Source organism: Anabrus simplex, chromosome 6 (assembly GCF_040414725.1).
Source record: "Anabrus simplex isolate iqAnaSimp1 chromosome 6, ASM4041472v1, whole genome shotgun sequence".
Taxonomy (NCBI): Eukaryota; Metazoa; Arthropoda; class Insecta; order Orthoptera; family Tettigoniidae; genus Anabrus; species Anabrus simplex.
Window position 1 is genome coordinate 249,685,091 of NC_090270.1, and position 21,346 is coordinate 249,706,436.

At 42.1% G+C, this 21,346-nt stretch overlaps 1 protein-coding gene across 1 annotated transcript in view; it reads left to right on the forward strand.

Moving 5' to 3' along the window:
• blo (bloated) overlaps positions 1 to 21,346 on the forward strand; it is a 151,961-nt gene that overhangs the window by 94,641 nt on the left and 35,974 nt on the right. The window contains exons 2-3 of the mRNA XM_067150357.2: positions 16,931 to 17,043; positions 17,120 to 19,905. Coding sequence (XP_067006458.2) covers positions 16,950 to 17,043; positions 17,120 to 19,905 — 2,880 coding nt within the window. The 5' untranslated portion in view covers positions 16,931 to 16,949. The remainder of the gene's footprint in view (positions 1 to 16,930; positions 17,044 to 17,119; positions 19,906 to 21,346) is intronic.

Genomic DNA, 21,346 nt, shown 5'->3' on the forward strand with positions numbered 1-21,346 from the left:
GGGCCCTGGGTTCGATTCCCGGCTGGGTCGGAGATTTTAACCTTAAATGATTATTTCCCTGACACGAGGACTGGGTGTTTGTAGCGTCCCCAACATTCTTGCAACTCACACACAACACTATCCTCCACTTCAAAAACACGCAGTTTCAAAATTCGTCAAATACCGCCACCCTCGTTGAAGGATCTGTCTTTCCTTACAATTTGTTTTACGTCGCACCGACACAGATAGGTCTTATGGCGACGATGAGATAGGAAAGGCCTAGGAACGAGAAGGAAGCGGCCGTGGCCATAATTAAGGTTTGGTGTGAAAATAGGAAACCACGGAAAACCATCTTCAGGGCTGCCGACAGTGGAGTTCGAGCCCACTACCTCCCGGATGCAAGCTCACAGCTGTGCGCCCCTAAACGCACGCCCAACTCTCCCAGTGGAGTATCTGTCTTACAAGGGAAGCAGCAGGATAGGAATAGCCATACTAAATTATTATATTAGAACTTGTCTATTGCTCTTTTTCTCCACCCAGTTTCTTTATGTAATGCGCCTCTGAAACTACATTTCAGCTGCTTCAAGTCTTGTTTCTTCTTGTTTTCCCAAGGTCCAAGTTTCACATCCGTAAGTCATCACACTCCAAACAAAGGTTTTAGTAAACTTCTTCTTAGTCTCCAAATTGAAGTGTGAACTTAGGAGCAGATTTCCTTTGTTTTCAAAAGCTTGTTTTGCCAATGCTATCCTTTTTTCTTTCTTTTTTTTTACCTCGGTGAGGCATCTGTCAAAAGGAGGACAACAATAGAGAAACAAGTTTCTCATGCAGGAATAAAATTCAACATTTAGAAACAATCTACGTTCCTGGTGGATTATAATTCTAGAAAATTCGTACGTGTACCGTATTCAACAAGTTTTCGAAATGATGGATACGTAGAATTATGCTGATAGTCACCAAATTTGGTACATCGATAATTTGAGAGAAAGTAAATCTGCATACCCATTATTTTGCTGGCAACTTATGCCATTCAAAAATTAGGACGTTTGAATAAGTTAATAAAAGTTCTCTTCCACAAAGCAGCAATCAGAAATGTCAATTCATTCATAACCTATAATTAAATTCAAGGTGCCACTCGCACAGGTATATTTCTAAATGACTGAATTATGTTGAAAGCATGTTTCAAGTTATCGTCCTGGATATGTCCAAGTAAAAGCTGTTTCATTGTTAGCTTCTTTTTGCAGTATGCATATAGTCTATCGTTAGGGAACGTCAAAGCTAATATCCACAGGTAAAGTAAATTCGTGTCCTCAACACGAGGTGGTGCAACTCTTTTCAGGCACACCCCCATTGGAGGTGAACTGCATGTACCATTTCAACCACATACTAGCCTTCCTGCCATTCTTAAATTTCTGGCAGTACCGGGAATCGAACCCGGGCTCCCGAGGACGGCAGCTAAGAGCACTAACCGTTACGCTACGGAGGTGAAGGATAAAAACAAGGAGAATCAGTTTGGTTTTTTATCTATAACCAGTGATACACTCCGCACAGGGGCAGTTTGAAAGGTTTTATTTATTTATTTATTTATTTATTTATTTATTTATTTATTTATTTATTTTTTATTCATTTATTTATTTATTTTATTGTAATAATAATAATGTTATTTGCTTTACGTCCCACTAACTACTTTTTAAGGTCTTCGGAGACGCCGAGGTGCCGGGATTTAGTCCCGCAGGAGTTCTTTAACGTGCCCGTAAATCTACCGACACGGGGCTGTCGTATTTGAGCACCTTCAAATACCACCGGACTGAGCCAGGATCGAACCTGCCAAGTTGGGGTTAGAAGGCCAGCGCCTTAACCGTCTGAGCCACTCAGCCCGGCTTATTTTATTGTATGAATTTTTGTGCTGGGAGTGTCAGAAGACATGTTCGGCTCGCCTGGTGCGGGCCTTTATAGTTAATGAATCACAATCTTCCCTCACTCCATATGGACACTACAGAGAGGTCTGGACCGAACGGTCAGAGCGCGCAGCTGTGAGCGTGCATTCGGGAGATAGTGGGTTCGAACCCCTTTGTCGGCAGCCCTGAAGGTGGATTTCCGTAGTTTCCCATTTTCACACCAGACAAATGCTAGGGCTGCACCTTAATAGAGGCCACGGCCGCACCCTTCCCACTCCCAGTCCTTTCCTAGCCCATCGTCGCCATAAGACCTATCTGCGTCGGTGTGCCGCAAAGCAGATTGTGTTGAGAGTTGGCAATTTGGTATGCAATCAAGTGATTAGAAATTCTATACCACCACCACCACTCCTAGCCTGCCGGCCAACATTCTGATGGTGATTTTTATTTTCACCAACGGGACTCGAACCGGCTCACCACAGTTTCAGACCATATTTACTTCACGCCTTAACAAGCATGACCACCAGGAGGGCTGAATTTATAGGGATAGACTTTATAAGATTCCCTTACAGGTGACATTAACTGTTTTCCTCCTGATAAGTTATATAAATGTAGCTCAATGCGTCTTTTTGCCAAAGCGCTTTCGATCGTCCACAATCTACATGTTGGCTCGCCCTATTCCCCCCCCCCCCCCCCCATGTGATATTTAAATCACTCCTGCGCCTTCACTAGCTAAATCTGGGTACGTAATACTTACCCTTATGTCCAGTCAAAACACTGGCATGGAAATGTGTTTTCTGAATTCATTCATTCATTCATTCATATCCAAAAGGCAATGCCTTGTCGCTGCAACCACACTTGTCTCTCCTCTGCTGAGCGTTTCAGGTCAACATATTTTTTTTTTTTTTTTCAAATTAAGCCTGTCCATCACGGAATCCAGATACTTCTTCCTCGGCCTTCCTCTTCCCTTCTTATCCAGAACTTTTCCTTTCAGCATAGTCGTGAGGAATGTGTTATGTCGAAGTGTGTGGCCAAGGAATACAGTTTTAAATTACGTAAATGTTTTTTCAAGTTCAATCTGGCTGCATTGAGAATTGATGGTAGAATGAATTCTTGGTTAAAGGTACTTACATGGGTTAGACAAGGCTGTAATCTTTCACCTTTGTTGTTCTTATTTTATATGAATCATCTACCGAAAGGTATAAAGTGGGAGGATAGGCCGATGACCTTCGATGGTAGGCCCCTTTAAACAACAACCACCATCATCATCGTAAAGTGGGAGGGAGGGATTCAGTTAGGTGGAAATGTAGTGAGCAGTTTGGCCTATTCTGACGACTTAGTCTTAATGTCAGATTATGCCGAAAGTCTGCAGTCTAGTATCTTGGAATCTGAGAATAGGTGCAGTAAGTATAAAATGAAAATTAGCCTTTCCAAGACTAAATGATGGTCAGTAGGGAAAAAACCTAAGAGAAGTTAATGTTAGGTTGGGAATACAAAACTGAAGCAGGAAGATCATTTCAAGTTTTTAGGATGTGTATTTTTCCAGGATGGTAGTAACCTATAGTAAGTGAGATTGAATCAAAGTGCAGCAAAGCTAATGCAGTGAGTTTGCAGTTGTGATCAATAGTATTCCGTAAGAAAGAAATCAGCTCTCAGAAGGAACTATCTCTACACCGGTCTGTTTTCAGACCAACCGTACGTGGGTGAAAGGTGGGTTGACTGAGGATATCTTATTCCTAAGCTAGAAGTAACAGACAGGAAAGAAGCGAGACTGGCCGCTGGTACAAACAAATGAGAACAATGGTAAGAGGATAGTCGAAATGAGAATATAAAGGCTAAATTAGGAATGGACTCAGTGGATAAAGCGGAACGCATAAACCGGCTGCGGTGGAGGGGCGAATGGAGGAGGATAAGTTACCTAGGAGAATAATGGATTCAGTCATGGAGGGTAAGGGAAGTAGAGGGAGACCAAGACGACGATGGTTAGACTCAACTTCTAATGATTTAAAATAAGAGGTAGGGATCTAAACGTTGCCTCAGAGCTAATTAATAGAGTATTGTGGATGCGTTTAGTAAATTCACAGAGGTTTAGAGAATGAACACCAAAAGAAAGTCATAACTGTCTATAATGAAGATGTATGATGATGTACGTATTTTTTTCAAGTGACTTGCCACGTGGTCCATGAAAAATGGGGGAGCGGTGTGTTCTCTGACTGTCCTGCTTCCTATTAGATATGTTTCTCAATAGATCTAGAGCTGGAGTTTTGCGAGCTGTGTTTCTCATTCCACTAGGAGTTGTGTAAACAAATAAACCACCCCCACAAATGTCATATTGTTGGTGATATTGAGGAGGAGAACGGAAGCATTTGTAGATTCATGGAAGGTTAAATCCATTCTTGTTATTGCATGACGTTTCTTAGATAGCAATGGATTTGTTTTATATTAAAGCACAAAATAGAGAAATGTTCATCAAGACCGCAGGAATAAGAGTAGTTTTAGATTCCTGGCGCTGAAGAAAGTCTGGTGAGGAAGTGTCAGTACCAGTGAAGTGCATTAGAGTGTCAAGATGTAACACACTTAACATTCTGGATGATTAAGACCTCTTAGGCGCGGACAAGTAGAGGAGTAGTCCAGTATTTCCTGTCGACTGTGACACACGCATCTAAATATAATGATTGCGCGAAGTTCTCGACCCTTTCACCTATGAGCTGTGTCTGAGATCGTATTCATGAAGGGGAAAGTAGCAGGCTTGCAGGTAAGTAGCAAAAAATGATAGAATATGCTACTCCAATCTTCGCTTCCAACTCTGGCCGTCTGTTTCAGGGTAAAGCCTTACTCCATTCTGACACGGACATACTAATAGCAAAATTACGTGCTCTTAATTTCTCACAAAACACACTATCCTGGATCTGTTACTATCTCTCTGATCGCCGGCAGTGTGTATCTATAGGTGAAAATTTCTCTTCATGGCAATATGTAGAGACTGGAATACAACAGGGGTCAGTGCTAGCGCCACTCCTATTTTCGATCTTCATTTCAGGACTAACACAAGTAATTAAACATTGTCAATATCATGTGTACCCAGACGACATACAAACATATACACATGCACATCCTCGTGACTTACCGACTGCAATAAATAATATGAATGACGACCTAGGAAGAATATGTAGGTGGACCAATGAGCATGAACTAAACATCAACGCCCAAGAATCGCATTGTATTCTTTTAGCTACCCAAAAAACCCAAGCACGACTTACAGACGCGCATACCCACTCAGTAACATTAAGAGGCACTTAGTTACAATTCAAAGACATAGTTAAAAACTTAGGGATGATAACGGATAAAAGCCTTAGTTGGAACGATCATGTAACAGGTATATGTCAGCGAGTGTTTTATTCCTTACATTCCCTTAAGAAACTCAGAGATTTACTCCCTCAAAATGTAAGAAACTGCTTATCCAAAGTATGGTAATGCCAATATTCGACTACTGTGACGTAGTGTACAGTAACCTGAACGCCCCACTTTCCATCAAGCTCCAAAAGGCACATAACGCATGTGTTCGATTTATTTCAGATATACCAAGGTTTAGCCATATTTCTCCCGCATTTGATAGACTTTCATGGCTACGTTTAAGAGAGCAACGAAATTTACACACTGTTTCCCTGTTACGTCGTATACTGAACCTTAACACCCCTGAATACCTTGCCATACAATTCCATTTACCTAACATCACCTTCTAGGATTCCTACCAGATCATCATCCATCTCAGTACTAACCATTCCCATTCACCGCTCAACTGGTTACAGTAGATCATTTGTAATCGCCGCCAGCCGAATTTGGAATTCCCTACCTGCTGAAATTAGGAGCGTGTCAAACCACCTCCGCTTTAAGAAACTCTGCCAAACCTGGTTAATAAATAATAATAATTTCTTATAACATAGTAGGATTAGATCATAGCTAAGTTATTAGGTTAATTAAAACATTTAATTGATACCTTAAGATATTAAACTGTAGATAATTCAGTGAATATTTAACTCTTCATGTAGGTGTATGTATGTTCGGGCAGAATAGCAGGCTTCATAGCCTGAGTCCCGCCATATAAAACAAGACAATAAATAAATAAATAAATAAATAAATAAATAAATAAATAAATAAATAAATAAATAAATAAATAAATAAATACAGTACAGCAATTATCAACACTTCACTACATCTTATTGAATTTTGATTGTGGTATAATAACTTCACCCTCTTAGATATGTGTGATACTTACTTTAACTGTGCTACCTTAAATGCTTCATCCTATGAGATGTGCTTCTTGTTAGGTCTGGAGCTGGATTTTTATAATACTCCATTATGTGAGTTGTGTTTCTCATCCCACTCGCAGTTGTTACAAACACCCACAAAATGTTGTGGTTTTCGTGATATTAAGGAGGAAAGAGGAAACTTTTTAGATGTACAGAAGGACAAATGCATTCATACTATTACATGACGTTTCTTAGATAGCAAAAGATTTGTTTTATAGTAAAGCACAAGATAGAGGAAATTTTTATCAAGATAATATTTGTTGCCACTTGTTTAACGTCGCACTAACATATCAAAAGTTTTCGACGACGGAAGGATTGGAAAGGGCTAGGATTGGGAAGGTAGCGGCCGTGGCTGTAATGAAGGTACAGCCCCAGCATTTGGCTGGCAAGAAAATATGAAACCACTGGAAACCATCTTCAGGGCTGCCGACAGTGGTATTCAAATCCACTATCTCCCAAATGCAAGCTCACAGCTGCGCGCCCCTAACTGCACGGCCAACTCGCTCGGTTGTATCAAGATTATAGGAATTAGAGTAGCTGTAATCTTGCCTACTATACAGTGTTGTCTGGAAAGTCCTGAACGATCTGACAGGTTCATTAATGCTGTTACGCGTGTATCGTTTCCCTCTTTAAGTTGTAGGTGAAAAGCATCACGTCTCTACGAGAGGGACAAGGGTGTCAATGCACGGTTAATACAACTCACACGGTGCTGAACTGATGGCTATCTATGGAAACGCAGATTTAATTGTAGAATCAAGAAAAAAAGACGGTTCATGTGGCTCAGGCAAGTTGAAAGGATCAGTGATAAAAGGGCAGTGAAAGTGTCTGTAGGAAAAGGAGGAGGAAAGGGGAGGACGACATGATGACCGATGATGAGAAGCTGAAACAAATGGGTGTGAGGTGATGGAGACGGGCTTACTTTATGATTCCCTGTGGTTACAACATGTCGTGTGTTTACAAATTCTACGAGTGCATACGGAATGCGAGGCCTCACGTGTCTTTACTCACGCAAGAAAGTTACGCGTGACGGGATGTCTTACCACACCCATCACATTCACCAGACATTGCGCCAACCGACTGTCGTTTACTGTATTTCAGCCCCTAACAGAATTCTTTGAATGGAGACTCGTTCGTTAGTTCTATCAGAATACTTCTTCACGAACGTAGTTCTAACCGAATGCAATAGCTGCCTCTGTGGATCGGTGGTAGAGTGTCGGCCCCCCGGGTTCAAACCTGGCAGAGGTAGTCGGATTTTTGAAGGGCGGAGAAAAGTCCATTGGACACTCCATGTCGTACGATGTTAGTATGTAAAAGATCTCTGGCGACACATTTGGTGTTTACCCGATAAAATTAATTAAATCTCAGCCATAGACGCCCAAGAGAGTTTCGGTTCACTCGGTCTGCCATCTGGTAGGCCCAGAGTAAAATGGAACGACGAGCAGACAGGCAGATGGCGTCAAATTGAAATGTCTGCACATGGTAGCTGAGGCCATATTATTATTATTATTATTATTATTATTATTTTGAAATGACGGTAAATATGCACTAAATATGTAAATGAGAGCGTACTTGTCTTGTATTGAGTGATAGTTATGGAATAAGCCAATGTATGTGATTTCTTTCTTTAACATTAATACTGTGATCTTTTGTAGAGTCATCTACAGTATTCATTAGTTGCGTCTGTTTTCTGGCCTTTATATCAGTGCGAACTTGTCTTGTGGTGAGTGAGTGTTATGTGATTAATTAGCCTACTTGTGTGATTTCTTTCTTTTAACATTAATACCGTGAATTTTGTAGAGATGTCGTTTACGGTATTTATACGTTGCGTGTGTTTTTCAGCCTTTATATCAGACTAAGAGAAGCCGGACAGTTCCACGTAGGTAGAACGAAGAGTATTGTGTATGACACTCCTGTAACGTCATCGGTGGACCTTATTGCTCGAGTCCGCGGAGCGATAGAATTTTTCAAATACAACTGCACGTATTGGGTCATGTGCGTGAGATTCAGCACCGCAGATGAAGGCTCTGCAATGACGTAGAAGGTAGACAGTTCGAACCCCGTTTGTAATGAGTCCGATGTACTACTCATGTTGGGTTTATTGACGACATGCGGAACGCACACCCATCTCACAGTTCAATGCGCTACAGCGTCCAAGCCGTGCGTTTCTGGATATGGGTTCCTTCTTGAAATTGGATCTGCCGCCTTCACGCACAACATACTAAGCGTTGTCGGTGGGATTTTTTTTTTTTTGAAGACAACTGTATATGTCTTTCAGTCATGCACATTCATCATCAGTACTTCACATCGATCATCCGTGCTCTAACGCTCCTATTTGACAAAATGTCTCCTAGTTATTGCCATTCATCAATAATAATAATAATAATAATAATAATAATAATAATAATAATAATAATAATAATAACAATGCCCACCTCTGTGGTGGTGCGATCAGTGTGATTAGCTGCCACCCCGGAGGCCCCTGTTCGATTCCCGGCTTTGCCACGAGAATTGAAAAGTGGTACGAGGGTTGGAACGGAGTTCGCTCAGCCTCGGGAGATCAACTGAGTAGAGTGGGGTTTAATTCCATCCTCAGCCATCTTGGAAGTGGTTTTCCGTGGTTTTCCATTTCTCCTCCAGGAGAAAGGCCACGGCAACTTCCCTCCCTCTTCCTTGTCTATTCCTTCCAATCTTCCCATCCCCTCGAAAAACCCCTGTTCAGCATAGCACTTGAGGCCATCTGGGCGAAGTACTCGTCCTCCTTCCCAGTTGTATTCCCCGACCCAAAGTCTCACGCTCCAGGACACTGCCCTTGAGGCGGTAGAGGTGGGGTCCGTCACTGAGTCCGAGGGAAAACCAACCCTGGGGGGTAAACGAATTAAGAAATAACAATAATAATAATAATAATAATAATAATAATAATAATAATAATAATAAACCGACTGCCTAACTGAGCAGTCATAGTTTTAGCGCGCTGCTGTGCCTGGCGACAAACCCTTTTGGTGGCCATGGTCGTAAGGCGTTGAAGTTTGAACGGTCTGACACCGTGGTTAGCCGGTTTGAGTCCCGTTGGTCGGAATAAAATTCACCATCAGGATGTTGGCTGACAGGGTAAGGGAGGTGGTTGTAAACAATGTATAATCACTAAATTGAATACCAAAAGCCTGGATTAAATTCCAAACCTCTCCTCAGTGCTCATATGGAGTGAGGGCCATAACGCTGTTGATTGTGATTCGTTCGTCGGATGGCGACGTTAAGCCTTTAGCAGATCCATTGGTGCTATTCGACAGAAATAGGCTATGTGCCGGCAGCGGGTTTCACCTTCTCCCTTCGTACTATCATATATCACATCATGCATTTCATCTCATTAACTCCTCTGATGAGGTTGACGTCAGGAAAGGCATCCGGTCATAAAAACCCGCCACGACAGATAACATCTCACTTCATACCCGACCCCGTACGGAAACGGGACAAACGTTGCACAGACAAACTGTGCTTGGAGACAGAGTCGGATGACAGAGCACCGAACGTAAACAAGCAGTAGTTCCTAGCATGGTCGAGTGCAGTCCTATTTTAAACACTTAGCCTACTAGACCATGTTGGTTTTTATGTACACCCAGTGAGGATGTACAAAGCATACTAGTTAGAAATGACCCCAACAAAGAAGACGCATACCAGTTATATAGGGCATGTACAAAACAACAATCTGGCTGAATGGTCAGCGTATTGGCCTTCGGTTCAGAGGGTACCGGGTTCAATTCCCGGGTGGGTCGGGGATTTTAATCGCTTCTGATTAATTGTTCTGGCTCGGGGACTCGTCCCAACACTCTCCTCATCATATTCAGACAACATACCACACTACCAACCACCACAGAAATACGCAATATTGATTACATTCCTCCATTTAGGGTTGCGTCAGGAAGGGCATCCGGCCGTAAAACAGGACCAAATTCACATGTGCGACGCAGTTCGCACCCGCGACCCCACGGGTGTGGGAAAAAGCGGTAGCAAAAGAAGAAGAAGTTGAAGAACAAAACAACAATCTGGTTTACAGAGCATGAGCTAGAATATTACACATTCTATTTGTTAGCAATTACGTGATCTCCAACCTTCGTGAACTTATCTAGTACCCGTATATTTATTTTTACTGGCTATTGCACTTTTCTGCGAAGTCTAATCTGTCTGCGAGAGCCAATAGACGGTGGATGAATACGTTCCTTTGCTTATTTTATCAATTCTCGATTAACCTCCCGAAATATCTCTTCCAGAGATCGGCACGTCACCTACTTCAAGTGCGTTGATCCAGTGGAAATAGGCGTAACATATCCATATGTACCGGATAATTTCATAAGAAGGCCCATCATTCACAGAGTCAGTCGCGGTATTGCGCGATATAAACCTGTTCATATCACCGTATGGTCTGCAATTAACAGCGGGGCAAACTTGTTCCCGCCCACGAACTGCTCAACTTTCACAAAGCCTGTAAGCGCTTCCGGCTGCTTGGTTATCCAACACTGCGGTAAAACCCAAACAGCCAACATAACCTGTACAATACTCCAGACACAAGTACTCGGCATAGTTTGGAAGGCTCTGGAGAACACACGTGGACGGACTGCAGGGGTCGCAGGTGGCCGTGGGATAAAACAGTGAAAGTCAAGTCGGTAATACAGCCATGAACGCTTTAATGATCACACACCAGGCTTCCGGGATCTCAAAGTGACCTTGCCTCACTTGTAGTATTCTAATAGTATTCTAACAATGTACTGTAGGCAGCATATCATATTCGAAAAATAAAACTGTGATTGATTTATGAAGAATACGACTTGACATCAATGTCACTAGTGCCAGGCTGAGTGACTAGCCGGTTTCACCAGCAGAATATTGGTCTGCAGGGTAGGAGAGGCAGCGGTATACAATTCCCAATCACTAGATTGCGTGCCAAAAGCCTGGATTCGGTTCTAAACCTCTCCCCGATGTTCATATGAAGCAAGGATATATGACACTGTCCATGGTGATTTGTCCGTCTGATGGGGACGTTAACCCATAATAATAATAATAATAATAATAATAATAATAATAATAAATAATTCACTTCTAAACTCTGCTTCCGAAAAAAAAACAGGGAAACAGAAACGAAAATATTTATAATGACAAAAGAAAGGTTTTCTAAACATAAAATTATCCATTTCCTGTTGAGTGTCATATAAATGGTTTTCCAGAATTTTAAGTGATCCTTTGAAAGTACCTACGACTACTTGCTTGATGAATGAATTGTCTAATTTGTACTCCCTGCAGAATGTTATAAGTTATAAACAAACTAGAAGTTGCACCTCAAACTTCGATCATGAGTCCAATTACATTCATATTTTGGTATTACATCCCACTAGCTACATTTTTATGGTTTTCGGAGAAGACGAGGTGCCAGAATTTTGTCCTGCAGGAGTTTATTTACGTACCAGTAAATCTACCGACACGAGGCTGACGTATTTGAGCGCATTCAAATAACAGTCGACTGAGCCAGGATCGAGCCTGCCAATTTGGACTCAGAAGGCCAGCGATCTGCTACCTGAGCCGATCATCTCAACACAGAAATAAACACATACGGTACAGTACAGCACACTTCCATGATGAACTTCGCCTCTGAGGCAAGGCGTAATTGACTCTTTGACCAAAGATGGTACCCACAAACAAAACGCAGATCACAAACCGCTCATTGTCACAACAAATAGATCCACATACGAGTGCCAGGGCAATAGATCATGCATATCAACTCATCGACAAATGATCCCATAAACCCCACCCCCCGGCCCCGTACTGCCTGTATATCCAGTGCATTTATGCATGAATATTATGAACATTCTGATCATCGGTAACCTGTATGAATGTTTATCTCTTTCAAAGGCGCCTTATGAGGTCCCTTTTTGATGACAAGAGTGGGAAAATATTTTATGAACAAGTCTTCAGTTAAACTTTCATCAATCACAGAGAACGACAAATCTAAGAACGCGCGAAAACACGACCATTTAAATTTGGTCAAAGAGGGTTGTGATTGAACAAGGAATAACAAATTAGCGACCCAGTTACAAACTATAGCTAAATACACTCTCTAGTTGTTTATTGTGCTGTAAAGCTCTCAGCTAGCTCCTAAAAGTACTGCAAATTATGAGAATTGTTCTAATACCAATATTATGATGAAAGTGTCCGGCTCCATGGTCACAAGAGTCCCGGGTTCGATGCCCGGCGGAGTCGGGGATTTTAACCATAATTGGTTAATTTCGCTGACACGGGAGCTGGGTGTATGTGTCGGGTTACGTGAATGATGTTGATCCACGAAATATCACTGTAATATTTGTCACAAATGGAAGGTAGTAATTGCTTTTACTCAAATAAAGTCTCAAATCGATGGTTGATTAAGAAATAATACGAAATATTTTATTTTAGATAATGCATACTTTACTGCCTTAAAACTACTATTTCTGCTACGTCGCAGCGCTTCCGTAAGTGTTTTGTTTGTCTAACACTGTCGTGTGTGATGTCTTTGCTCACTGAAGTATTGTTAACTTGGCCAACGAAGCATTTGATATGTATGTGGTAGTCCTCTTTTATCGCAAATCCTTCTGTATTTCTGGAAGAATTACGACAACTAAATAAATAAATTCACAAATAAACCTACATGGAAATAGGTATTAATGACGCGAATCGTTTAACCCTTCATAGTTGTCTTGCACTGAACCCATTATCAACGAGGCTAAAGGATTTAAGAAGTAGATTTAGGAGTAAAGCGGTACAGTTGTTTATGCCTTCTTAGGGAATGACTTTTCGGGACAGTGATATTAACGAGTGGGTAGAACAGGACCACTATCTTAACTTTCTATTTCGTTAGTTGGAATCGAGACCCACCACATTAGAGTACGGATAAGAAAAGTTAAGGCCAGGTACAGGTTTTAGAACTATTGATCACTCTGAAATGTATACTCTTAAGGAAATGCCTGCTTCTGAAACGACAGCTGTTCATACAAGGCCCCAGTGTCTCAAGGAGAACACTCCAGAGACAAACATTTAAAACAAGGAAGTAACTGTATTTAAGCATTAGCTGTGGACTCCCGTACCAAGTATCAATTACGTATTTACTTCTTTTTCCTACCGACTTAGAAGCACTTTCATAGAGAACTTGATCGGTATTCTTTGTCATTTCTGACAACTTCAAAGGGTTTGAGGAAGAATAATCAAATATTAGTAACAATGAACCTAGTCCTCTTATTTTTTTAAAAAAAAGAAACGAGACATCGGTGCAAACTAATAAAATACATGGTATACGACTTGCCAAATTGCGAAACCTGTTATGTCCATGTAAACAGTGTGTTGGGAAATAAAGAAAAACATATTCCAAGTGCTACAATGCGGACAGATATGTGATTGCAGTTCTAAATGAAAGTGCGAGCGGACACAAATATAGCTCAGAGGAAAGTGTTTGCACACAACATATTTTGTAGCTGTACATAACACACTTTGTATCTGTTTACAAATTGGGACTGAAAAGAATGACCAAAAAAAACAGACTGATGTGAAACTATTCCAGAACAGTAACATAATAAATGAGAAAAAGTATAGCGCGTCGTTTGCGTCACGTAGCTGTCAACTTGCATTCGGGAAATAGTGGGTTCGAACCGCACTGTCGGCAACCCTGAACATGATTTTCTCTGGTTTCCCATTTTCCCTTCAGGCAAATGCTGGGGCTGTACCTTAATTAAGGCCACGGTCGCTTCCTTCCCGCTCCTCGCCCTTTCTTATCCCATCGTCGCCAATAAGATGTATCTGTGTCGGTGCGACGTAAAGTAAATTGAAAACGGAAGTAGACCTATAGTATTCATTACTATCATTACTGTCATTACACATTACATTTCACCTTAATGTTTTGTTCGCTTAAGCACAATAATCAACACAAACAAATACAAAAACAGCATTGTTTCCTATTGAAATCTTGAAACATAACATCGTGTTTCCTAATGATACATAAATGACATAACACTCCTTGCAATCATTTCCACCACGGATAGAACACGTTCAGCAACGTTATTCGTTGCCTTATCGATAGAGAAGATACCAAGGACTGGCATGGCGCAAATGGACTATTCATGCGTAAATAATATCAAAGAAAATGCTGTTCTTGTAAACACTGGAAAGACGTACTCAAGAATTGGAGGTATATAGAAGACAGACTTTGAAAATTTCCTGGTCTCACCTAATAGCCGGTCTTGCTAAATACATCTTAAGTTTGCGTACCAACAATGGTTTCAAGGAAGCCAACTACACATATTATCAATATTTTTAGTGCATTTAAATAGAAAGGATACTAGTGCTAAATGTCAGACGAGCCAGTTCCTAGAAGAATTGAGGTGTGCTGGCGGACTGGTCCGACCACGCTCGGATCACTTCTGCCTCCTTGTAAGGTTCGGGAGCGCTGACGTCAACAACGGTGGGCGACGTAGAACGTACGTGAGTTGTGCTCTAATTCGTCACTGGTGACAAGATGTGCGAGAATACTCGGGTTTTAAATTTGTTAAATTAAAGTCCAAAATGGAGTGCTTTGTAGTTTTGTTAAGTGCAAATTTAGAACCATCATCTTCAAGTAGTGAAACCTGGTAAGAATTTAGACCAAAGGACCTTAAAGGTTCCAGCGATAGCTTAAGTCTATTCTTCATTTCTTCCACATCTATTACATGTTCGGCCATCCTGAGCGGCTCAGATGGTAGAAGTGCTCGCTTTCCGAGCATAAGTTGCGGGGTTTCGATCCCGGCTCAATCCGATGGTATTTGAAGGTGCTCAAATACGCTAGCCTCGAGTCCATAGATTTACCGGTGTGTAAAATAACTCTAGAAGGACAAAATTGCGGAACATTGGCGTCATAAATGTAGGTCGACGGATTATTATTATTATTATTATTATTATTATTATTATTATTATTATTATTATTATTATTATTATTATTATTATTATTATTATTATTTTCGCCTCCAAGGAGTCCCAGGTTCGATTCCAGGTCGGAACAGGGATTTTAACTGCATGGATTAATTCCTATGGTTCAGGGGCTGAGTGTGTTTTCTTCTTCAGCAGTAGAATTAATCACAGGTCCTATTCTCACAGAGGTGCAGGTCTTCTATACGGCGTCAACTCGAAAGACCTGCACCAATGCCATTATTATTATTTATTTTATTTATTTATTTATTTATTTATTTATTTATTTATTTATTTACTTATTTAATTTTAAGCAGTTCCTGGACTGTCAATTGTCTGTCTGTGGTTCTGTTGAATATGCGCGTACAGTGACATTTTCTTCAAAGCGAGTATTCAGCTATGGTTAAAAACAGACTGAAATTAAAATAATGTCCCAATCTCAGGTCATTCTTTAATAGGATTTTTGAAGATGTATAAACATCTGTTGTCGATTTAATTCCCAACTTAAAAGACTTTTAGTGTTTTAAATACCGGGCCTGCTAACTTTAAATACATTATTAACTTAAACGAATGGATTCTACGTAACATAAATCGTTGTGGGACAAACAAATAGTGTATGGAAGAGAGATTTACGACCCTTTTCTAAGTATAAAATCTAGGAATACATTACTTGTCACTTATTAGAAAACTTCCCACACTTTCGAGTTTGTAAAGGTCACACAAGTATCCCTAAATCCACGTCCACTAAATGTCACACAGTCCCACAAAATTTCAAATTTAGATTTCATTTTTCTTTAAATTACAAACCCTCATATCCTTCTCCTGTGAAGTTATATTTCAGTCCGGACAGTTCTTCGCTAAGGTTTTGAAGATGCACTGTCAGTCTGTCAGATCTGCTGTGTAAGGACATCGCATACTGAGTAGCTGTTGTTAATTTAGAAATGAATGATACTTTCCTCCAGCAATCTCTATTCACGACATTCGGTAGAGCAACCGTCGCTGGATTCGTAGTATGCCAGAAAGGTCAATCATACCGCAGTATTTAATTTATAACCAAAACAGTTAGGGCATCGAGTCATGAAAAATGGACCAAGCCCATATTCTGCTCTGAAACTTATTCCGGAATACCCGGTACGTCTTGAATGACGGGCGAACAAAAACTTACACTGTAAGGGTTGGTGGTTGTGATCCGGAATCATGAGTCTTTTGAAAAGACGGACTTGGATTTCAAGATCAAGTAATTCTTCCTCAGTGAAGTTCTTAAAAAAAAATCAGTATGATTTTATATTCTAGAATACACATAGGTCAAGAGCTTACAGAGGAAGCAATGAAAGAAAGCTGAGTGCATACTAATTTAAAGCGTATTTTTCATCATCCGTAGATTTAAATGGATATTATTGTTTTATGCGGGTGAGAAATGTTGTTGTTCTCAAAAATACCTTCACATAGTGACTGCATGGCATGCCATCTGTTAATAGTTGTTTAAGACTTGCTTACAACCATATCTCCATACAACTTCATAATGATATTATGAAGGCAGTAAGGTGTCGCATCACAGTCTATTTCTGTCCATATAATGTCACGATCTGTGTAATAAGAACGGACTATATTGTACAGGGTTCCTGTCAAGCTCTGTTGTACGATAATGGAAAGAGATGTGGTGCCCGATTCCGTCCTTTAGCCTAGTAAGGACTCAAAGGAGAGTTGAATGTATTTGCTTTGCTCTACGAGCCAGAGCCTGGCTCCTTCATATCAGGAAAGCACATAGCCTAATTATGTCTTATGTTTTGTTGCCAGGATGCGAGGATAGTGAGGCATGCCTGATGTGGGCCGCTCCGACTCACAACGATCAGACTCGTCTCAGCGACCCAGGGTCTCCTTCAACAGGGACGTCCACGTAAAGCGCATAGGTAAGAATTATTATAGATAGCTGTGTAACTGTAACAAGTGGTCTGTGTGTTAACACAAGGTTGTTGGTTGCCGCAGGTCACGGCGGTGGTCCTCGGGTGGTGGGGGCTCTCGCGGGAGACGGGGAGGGCCACCTTGTTGCCCTTCCGGTCCGCAGAGAGCGGCCCACAAAGCTCTCTAGACGGGAGCTTGCCGAGGAGGCGAGGCGGGTGCTGCAACAAGCAGACAGTGTCACCTGCACCAGCCGTTCACCGCTCGGTTACAGCACCTTACCGCCCGTACGCAGCCACAAGACACCGCGCCGCAGCCTCAGCTTCAGGGAGAAGAAAGACACGCGCGTTACTCTCTCAAGGAGTGCCAGTGACGCCAGCAAATCAAGCAACAAGCTCTCGACCAGTTCTCTAGAGCGACGCAAGAAAAACAAGTCTCACAGTGACCACTCGGACAGCTCTCCAGTCAGACCTAATAGACACATCTTAAAGAAGAGCCACAGTGACTCAGAAAGTGCACCACATGTCAAGAAACAGTTATCTCCAGGTGATATTAACCACAAAAAACAGTTATCTCCTATCATAGAGGCGTCTCCCCGTGAAGACTACTTTGAGCCAGCGGATGAAATGTTACACAGCAGCCAGATACCAGCATCCAGACCGGCGCTCACCAAGGGCCGCACAGTGGACGCCATGGTGAAGCGCCTGAGTGAAGACAGGACACCTCGCCGTCCTCCGCGCGGGGTGAGCCCGTCCGCCTTACTAAGCCCCGGGGATGGCCGTCAGCACAACAACAACTTGCCTTTCTCGTACACCGAGCCCACACAGCAGGTGATCTACGCGGAGGTGGTAGTGAGTGGGGGCGGACCCAAGCAGACAGTACATACTGCAGTGTCTCAGCCACACTCAGACGACGACGAAGGACTGGGACTAACAATGGAATCAGCCCGGGGCAGAGCTGACGGCATGGACTCTCGCCGCAAAGAACTCATAACGGAAGGCTACTTCCAGCCCCGAGTTGGGGATGGTTTCGATAACTACAAGACAGAATATCGGTCCGAGTCCAGGATCATCAAGGATGGGTACTTCGGCAAGGAAAAGGAAATTCCAATCCAACCTCTTATCACGGACGGTTACGACAACTACAAAACGGAATATCGCACTGAGTCCAGAGTTATCAAGGATGGATATATTGGCAAGGAAAAAGAGTCATCAATCCATATCGGTGACGGTTTTGACAGTTACAAGACAGAGTACCGCTCAGAGTCATCAAGAATTATCAATGACGGGTACTTTGATAAGGAAAAAGAACCACCAATTCAACCAAGAATAATCGACAGCAACGACCTAAGTTCCCGACGTGACAGACTCGAGTCAAGGATTGAAAGCCAACGGAAAGATAGACTCATGGCTGCGCGACTTAACGACAGCAGTTATAAGAAACATCAGCTTCAAGATAACGGCCGGAGCTACAATAACAGGCGAGAATTCCTTCACTCACAACTGAACTACGAACAGGAATCGAGCGGCAAGAAAGAAATGTTTGCAGACTCTGGCATTGAAGTGGACTCCCCAAAGGAGGGCCCCACAGCTAAGATCGTCATCAGCAGTCCCCAAGTCACACGCGTAGACCTAAATGGCCACCCAAGTGATGGCGACGAGACGGACACAGTCGATGCGAGTCGTTACTCATACTCGACGAGTCGAAGCAGGACGCAGTTGAGCTCCACCAAACTAGTACAGGAGCAGCGCAGAGTAACAGATTCTGTTCCTTCCTCAACAGTCCTCATACGACACTATACAGAGGAGCAGCAACCATCTCTCACGGATGATGATTTCGACAGACGAGAAACAGAGGAAGTTGAGCCACAACAGGCCCCTCGTAAAGAAAAATCTCAAGGGACTCTTAAGAAGGAAGAAAAGAAGAAAGCCCCTAAGAAAAAACAAGTGTCAACTATGGATAAAGTGAAGCAACTCTTCTCACGGAGCAGCAACAGCAAGAAGGAGAAGAAGAAAGAAGATAAAAAGGAGGAGAAGAAGAAAGAACCAGAAGAAGATCCGCTGACTGCTCGCTACACAGAGTACAAGGGCAGCCCCATTGAATCGGACCAGGAAACGCTCACACCCCTCTCTCAGCACCATTCTCCTCTGCCACACCGTTCACCGTTATCCCACCGTCACAGAGAATATTCACCTTCCCCACCTTCTCACCATCGTAAAGAACATTCACCTTCCCCTCCTCGGCATCGTAGGGAACATTCACGTTCTCCATCACCTCGCCATCACAGAGATCGGTCACCACCTTCATCTCGCCACCATCGTGAACATTCACCACCTGTATCTCGCCACTTTCGAGAACATTCACCACCTCCATCTCGTCATCACAGAGAACACTCACCGCCTCCCTCTCGGCATCGTAGAGATCATTCACCTCCTCAGTCTCGTCACCACAGAGATCATTCGCCACCTCCATCTCGCCATCACAGAGAAAGTTCTCCATCACCCCCATCTCGCCATCACAGGGAACGTTCTCCGTCACCTCCCTCTCGCCATCACAGGGAACGTTCTCCTTCCCCTCTATCTCGCCATCAGAAAGAACACACTCCATCCCCTCCATCTCGATATCATAGAGACCCGTCACCTTCTCCATTGACTCATCGCTACCGGGACCACTCTCCTCCATCTCAACGGCACTCACCACCATCACGTTACCGTTCAGATCACTCTAGGGAGCCATCACCACACATGCTTCGCCGCAGAGACCAGCCTTCTCCAGTCGTCGGTCATAGGCAGCAGTTACTGCAGGTTCCCTTGAAAGACCACTCTTCAACAAATCATCGATGGATATCTTCAGATACAGAAGATAGACAACAGGTAAGAACCCAACATATATTGTTATTATTATTATTTTTCTTTCATTTTGGCCAGCTATGAACCATGTTATTTCAACCATTTTCTGTCTTGAGCTTTAACACTCGCCCAGTAGTCCAGCATCCTTCTTTGGTGAGCTTCCTTCTGTTCTTCAGTCCATGCCTTGTCTGTCTTCATTTTAGGTTTTGTTCAAAAACTCTGTAGACCTTCAAGTTTCTTCTTTATAGGGTCAGGTTGCACAATGTCATCATGTAAGATCCCTAATTCTTGTAAATTCTCTTCTACCTCAGTGAACCAGGCCCCTTTTAGTTTTCTTATTTAGAAAGTAGGCAAAGATTCGAGTGGACAATCTACATCACATATGTAAAATCCTCCAATGACATGTATCGGACAGTTATAACTGAACAAAACACTTAAATCATGTTTAAGACAATATTGAGATATTGCAGATTTCTTACATAATTGCCTACATAAATGAATAAAAGTGATTTCCAAGTGGTGTGAGAAGCTAATATAGTTGTTCAGGTGTGCTAGGAAATCTCATCTCTTAGCATCATTTAATGGTCCGACTCGTTGGCTGAATGGTCAGCATACTGGCCTTCGGTTCAGAGGGTCCCGGGTTCGATTCCTGGGGATTTTAACCTTCATTGGTTAATTCCAGTGGCCCGGGGGCTGGGTGTTTGTGCTGTCCCCAACATCCCTGCAACTCACACACCACACATAACACTATCCCTCACTACAATTACACACAGTTACCTATACATGGCAGATGCCACCCACCCTTGTCAAAGGGTCTGCCTTACAAGGGCTGCACTCGGCTAGAAATAGCCATACGAAATTATATATATATATATCATTTAATGAACAACAATCAAATAATAAGTCTGGGACTGGCCTGCTAGAGTTCTTCACATTGATGAGTGTTTTAAATCACTGAATATCAAGTGATAAGAGATGCGTGTGGGTATTAACCAGTAATTCAAAAATAATATATACTTCCAGCAACATTCTCAATAATTTTCTGATACTTTCATGATTCTATAAAAACGTTTCTGAAGATGGAAATTGTGTGCTTAGATAATACAATCTTAAAGTTTTCTAGTCTATTGAACATAAAAGTACAATTTATGAAGGATTAGCATATACCTGAGAAAGAAACCAGTTTATTAACAGAACAATACTGCAATATTCTGCACTTATATACTTTCGGAAGCATAGCCAGATGTCACAAAGACACGTTCAGTGGGCTGTCCACAGACTTTTGGCTACATAGTCTACTTGGGAATCACCAGGAGTAGATAATGTACCATAAACTGGGGTGAATCTGATCAAAACTTGTGAATTTCTAAAAAATATTCCTTTCACTGCAGTTAAATTGCAATGTAAATTTGAAATTTTTACTATTTAACTGTGGTGATGTTACATCCACAAATTAATTGATATT